At 37.3% G+C, this 5,522-nt stretch overlaps 1 protein-coding gene across 2 annotated transcripts in view; it reads right to left on the minus strand.

Annotated features, from left to right (window-relative positions):
• LOC145719369 (autophagy-related protein 2 homolog B-like) overlaps positions 1-4,869 on the minus strand; it is an 11,113-nt gene extending 6,244 nt beyond the window's left edge. For both annotated transcript variants that reach the window (XM_081810859.1, XM_081810858.1), the window contains exons 1-3: positions 3,076-4,869; positions 2,508-2,610; positions 1,006-1,168 (exon numbers count right to left, since the gene is read on the minus strand). In XM_081810859.1, the coding sequence (XP_081666985.1) occupies positions 1,006-1,168; positions 2,508-2,610; positions 3,076-3,211 (402 nt within the window). In that variant the 5' untranslated portion in view covers positions 3,212-4,869. The remainder of the gene's footprint in view (positions 1-1,005; positions 1,169-2,507; positions 2,611-3,075) is intronic.
• Positions 4,870-5,522: the final 653 nt, after the last annotated feature.

Consider the following 5,522-nt stretch of genomic DNA (forward strand, 5'->3'; position numbering starts at 1 on the left):
GGCGCCTGGGTGGCTCAGTCGGTTAAGCGACTGCCTTCGGCTCAGGTCATGATCCTGGAGTCCCGGGATCGAGTCCCGCATCGGGCTCCCTGCTCGGCGGGGAGTCTGCTTCTCCCTCTGACCCTCCTCCCTCTCATGCTCTCTGTCTCTCATTCTCTCTGTCTCAAATAAATGAATAAAATCTTTAAAAAAAAAAAAAAGAAGAGTAAAATATCTGACATGAAAAGCTGTACTATGTGACAATGAATAAACCAGTGTCTTATAGCTAGCATGAAACACAACAGTAATAAAGGCAAATCATGGAAAAGGACTTTATGAAAAAAAGCACATCTATTCAAATCACAGCAATAAGAAAACATAATAGACATTCTATAATTATGAAAATCTGAAATAATGTAAAAGATAAATTATGGAAGGACTGATTTATAAAAGGACTCTCTACTCTTAGAAAGAATTAATAAAAAGTTCCTTAATTATAAAACTTTAAGATATGATTTGTAAGTTTTCAGCCATACATTATGTAAGGTAAATGTGAACACTGCTTTTGTTTTTATTATAAAAGGGTATTAGTTGTTAATATACCACTTTCCTACAAGACACAGCATCCAATGTTATACCCTGGTAGGAAAGGCATTAATCATAAATGTGAGTATTTTAAAAACTCTGAAATGTGGGTCTCCATTACTGAATATTTGTGTTAACTTCCAGATCAGATGGAAACTAACACGTATTTTATATCCTAGCACAATTTAATAGCCCTCCTTTAAACCATTTATTTCTTTATTTTTAAATTTATTTTTTGGAGAGGGAGAGAGAGACTCTTAAGCAGGCTCCATGCCCAGTGCAGAGCCTGACGCTGGGCTGGATCTCACAACCCTGAGATCATCACCTGAGCCAAAATCAACAGTCGGACGCTCAACCGACTGAGACACCCAGGCGCCCCTAATTTAAACTTTTTAAAAATCTATGATTTAATGTTTGGTTTTTTCGTTTTGTTTTTCTTACCGCTGGTGCAGTTGAACACACTGGGGAAGATTTTGCTGATGCAGAAAACTCCTCCCAGAAGAGAGATACTCCGGAGAGCTGGAGTAACTTGTGAGCAAAGGCTGTGGGCTGATGCACATTAATTCCTGAGGCCTCATCAGCAGCTTCATCACAGTAGACAGTTCTCAAAGTTCAAAACAAAAAGCGCTGGCATAAAACTCCTAAGAAAGCCTACTTGCAAGTCTAAAACACACATAGCTTTTTAAGGTCAAGAGTTTTTCAAGTGTTAGCACTTAGAAAATGCCTAGAATGTGGTCAGCATTAATGCTTTACTACAGGAAATGTTTTCACCAAGAGACCTCAGCCTCAAGAAGGATAATTTTATGGGGCTCCTAAACTGGGAGAAAAGATTAATACCTTCCTAAAGTTAGCCTCAAGGAAAGCAATTCCTGTGCTCTCTCACAAACATCTCTTAGTAACAGTGAGACAGCATTTGGCTCCAAGTCACAAGTCTGCAATGAATGACATTTTTTAAATTCTTATGACTATTCTATGAGTTCTTATGACTCACTTCATTTTCAACAAAATACAGAATGTAGTTCTACATGCATGAGATTTTAGATACTTTTTAATATACCATTTCAGGTAACACAACCTAATTTCAAAAATCTGCTAACAATAACTGTTTCACTAATAGGTAATTTTATGAAAGACAGAAACCGTAACATATCTGCTTAAAATTTCGTAAAAGTCCCCAAAAGTTCCCTATACAAAGTGTCTTTGGTGCTCAGTGCAATTCTGCCTATTTCTATCACGTTAAGACACAGGTGAACAGTAACTACCTCAAGGGCAACCCTCTCGGGTCCCCTCCTTCTTTGGGTGCTTTGTACTATCTGTACATTACTGTACTCTCAATAAACTTTGCTTTGGTGCCCACCAAAAGAAAAAAAAAAAAGTGACTACCTCAAATCGACACTCAGCTATTTATAAGGCTCCAAGTGGGCATACACAGAAAACTAAGTCCTGGTTTCTATCTATTTAAGTAAATTACTATCACACAGATACTCTCACAGAATCCTCTCAAAGAAAACTGCAGACTTAGCCTTTCTCGTGAAAGCAGCACTCAGATCAAGCACCGGAAAGCAAAGAAGCCCCTCGCATTAATGAGACACGCCAAAACAGGACATCGCTCGTATGAAAAAACTCCAACAGGAGTGCCTTAAATTTAGCAGCACTCACATATTCATGATTTTTATTTGGTATTAACTAAAAGAATCATTTGCTTTGAATTCCACACAGTATTATATATAATTATACCTCAAATGGTACTTTAAGTTTTCAATAAAGGGATTAGAATGTATCTTGGAGAGCAGAGCTTTACTCTGAAAACATACAATGTAGTAACTCAATAGCATCACTTCTAACCTCTAAAACCATCATGAAATCTAATGAAAGTCAGATCTTACTATTTATAAAAAAAAAAAAGAATAGGGTCATTTATTCTCAGATATAAGAAGTCTTACCTTTCTATTCGAATTTCAAGTGCAGTTCCAGTTTTGGAATTTTCTGGCACGTGTTCAATTCTCAAGACAGTGTCTATAAAAGTGACTTTTACTCTTCTTAGTACTAGAGTAAACAGGTAACCATCAATATGAGACCACATGTATACTAAATAAAAACTTCTAATGAAAGGTATATATAGTAGCTTAATAAGAACTTACAAAATAAACTGGTATTTCTTTCCTTAAAAATCCCAAAATCTTGAGTTTGGTAATAAACATTTTGCCTTACTGAGCACCTAACAGATACCTGAGCAATGCCCAACACTCTCTGCTGACCTCTAAACCCTTCATTACACAAGCATAATAAAGGAAAGAGAAAAAAAAAAAATAGGGTACAGAAGGACGTGAAATTAAATTGAATATTTAAAATAACCTCAATTCTAAAGTTCTGAAGAACAGTAATGCCTTTAAAAAAAAAAATCACTCCAATGGATTTTCCTTATACAAGGCTTACTAAAGAAAGGTACTAAATTACTAATAAAAAAAAAAAAAAAACTAAAATTTTTGAAAATACTCCATAATGCCAAACCTGTTTCAATGGTTTCAGCAAACTTTTCAAGTCCTTCAAAAGGCTGCGATGCTTCTCCTTGTTCATCTGTTAATTTCTGGCTAAGACATTCTTTTGCCAATTGCATACTGCTGGTCATGAAACTTGACCAATACATAGGTTCAGAACCAGTTGCTGCAGAAGATATAGATTAATCCTAAATAACTTCTTATAGTTACAACAAAGCAATTTCTTAAAATGCCACATTTGAAATATATTCTTAACCCTCCAAGAGATATTTAACATCAGGGTGTTACCTAGGCATATGGTATTCTAGAAATTACTCTTGAGATTTAAACATCACCTTACAATAAATAACAGAGAAGAAAAAAGAAAAAAAAAAAATCACAGAAAGAAGTCCAGAGACGTGCTCTCATTAAATGATATGTATCTGTCAAATGTTAATTCATGAATTCATTAAACAAGTATCTAATGCATGCATGGTACTGTTCAAAATACTGTAGAACAGGGGTCAACAAATTTTTTTGGTGAGGGTCAGATAGTAAATAGTTTAGACCCTAGAGCCTCTACCCTGACTACTCAACTCTCTCGCTCTAGTGCCAAAGCAGCCAGAGAGAATAAGGAAATGAATGAGTACGGTAGTGTTCCAATACAAATTTATTTACAAAAATATGACAGATCAAATTTGGCCTGCAGGCCATAGTTAGCGGACCCTGCTGTAGGGGACAGAAAAATAATGATTAATTCTGCCCTCTGAGAGCCTACAATATATGGAAGAAATGAGATGTGGTTAAGAAGAATTAGTAAGCAACTACGCAATGTCAACAGAAAACACTGACAGCTAAATCAAGAGGTTAATTCTTCCCACAGACAGAATTTAACAGAAATCTGGTAGAGGTGGCTTCTGACCTAGGCTTTAGAAGGTCAGTATAAATGTAGATAAAACAGAAGAACATCCTTGGAGGAATCCATGAACTGGGAAAAACCCTTTCCAGATCATCCCTCATCAAAGAATTGCACTACACTTCCTTCCGTTATTCAAAACAAACAGATTACTAGAATCACTGCCTTCCAAAATGGAATTTAAAACCCTTCTCATGGAATATTTTTAAAGGCAGAATATTTGACTTTCCATAGGAAAATATTATTTTAGCCATCATGGTTAAAAACAAAATACTCTTGTTAATTAAATGCCATTATCAAGGAGGATTTCCATGCACAGACTACCAATTTTCAAAGTACACGTGCTATTAATTCTAGTAAAAGCATAATTTAAACTTTGGTGTTCCAGACAGCACTTAGAATTGTCATTCTTCAAGTATATCTTGACCAACATCACTTGTCACTCAAAGAATTTAAATTCAGAATTTAAGATGATTTAGATCATGACTCTATCGGCTTATAAAATACACACACACACACACACGCACGCACGCACGCACATACTCCAAGGTAGAAGATCTGAGCTATAACAGAACACAGTGGTTAAGAACATGGACTCCAGAACTAGACTCCCTGGGCTGAGATCCCAACTTTCCACTTAACTAGCTATGACCTTGGACAAGTCTACCTGTGCTTCAATGTCCTGCTCCATAAAATGAAGACAACAAACCGTATCTATTTCAAAGAGCTATGGTAAGATAATATTGGTGCACTCACAACAGCATCTGGCATGCAAGAAGCACTATATACATGTTTGATACATCAGAAAACAGCATACATATAACTAAAGCTACCACACGGATACACTTATAAATAATAACTTACTACTACTTTAAAGTTTTTCCCTCCCAAACTTTTCTTTTGAAAATTTTTAATCCTGGGCGCCTGGGTGGCTCAGTCGGTTAGGCGACTGCCTTCGGCTCAGGTCATGATCCTGGAGTCCCGGGATCGAGTCCCATATCGGGCTCCTTGCTCAGCTGGGGGTCTGCTTCTCCCTCTGACCCTCCCCCCTCTCATGTGCTCTCTCATTCTCTCTCTCAAATAAATAAATAAAATCTTTAAAAAAAAAAAGAAAATTTTTAATCCTAAGGAAAAGATGAAAGAACAGTATAATGAACAACTGCGTAGCCTTCCCTTAGATTCGTCACAACTATATACACACACGCAAATACACACACACTCTTATCCTTTTGCTGATCTATCTGAAGGTAAACTGCAGGCATCATGACACTCAGTCCTGAATACTTCAGCAGATAACTCCTGAGAATACAAACACACCACGCAAAAGCTCAGTAACATGAGCACACCCAAGAAATGTAACACTGAGGGGCGCCTGGGTGGCTCAGTTGGTTGGGCGACTGCCTTCGGCTCAGGTCATGATCCTGGAGTCCCGGGATCGAGTCCCGCATCGGGCTCCCTGCTCGGCAGGGAGCCTGCTTCTCCCTCTGACCCTCCCCCCTCTCATGTGCTCTCTGTCTCTCTCATTCTCTCTGTCTCAAATAAATAAATAAAATCTTTAAAAAAAA

Source organism: Leptonychotes weddellii, unplaced genomic scaffold, assembly GCF_054177405.1.
Source record: "Leptonychotes weddellii isolate Sample4059 unplaced genomic scaffold, ASM5417740v2 HiC_scaffold_4056, whole genome shotgun sequence".
Classification (NCBI taxonomy): domain Eukaryota; kingdom Metazoa; phylum Chordata; class Mammalia; order Carnivora; family Phocidae; genus Leptonychotes; species Leptonychotes weddellii.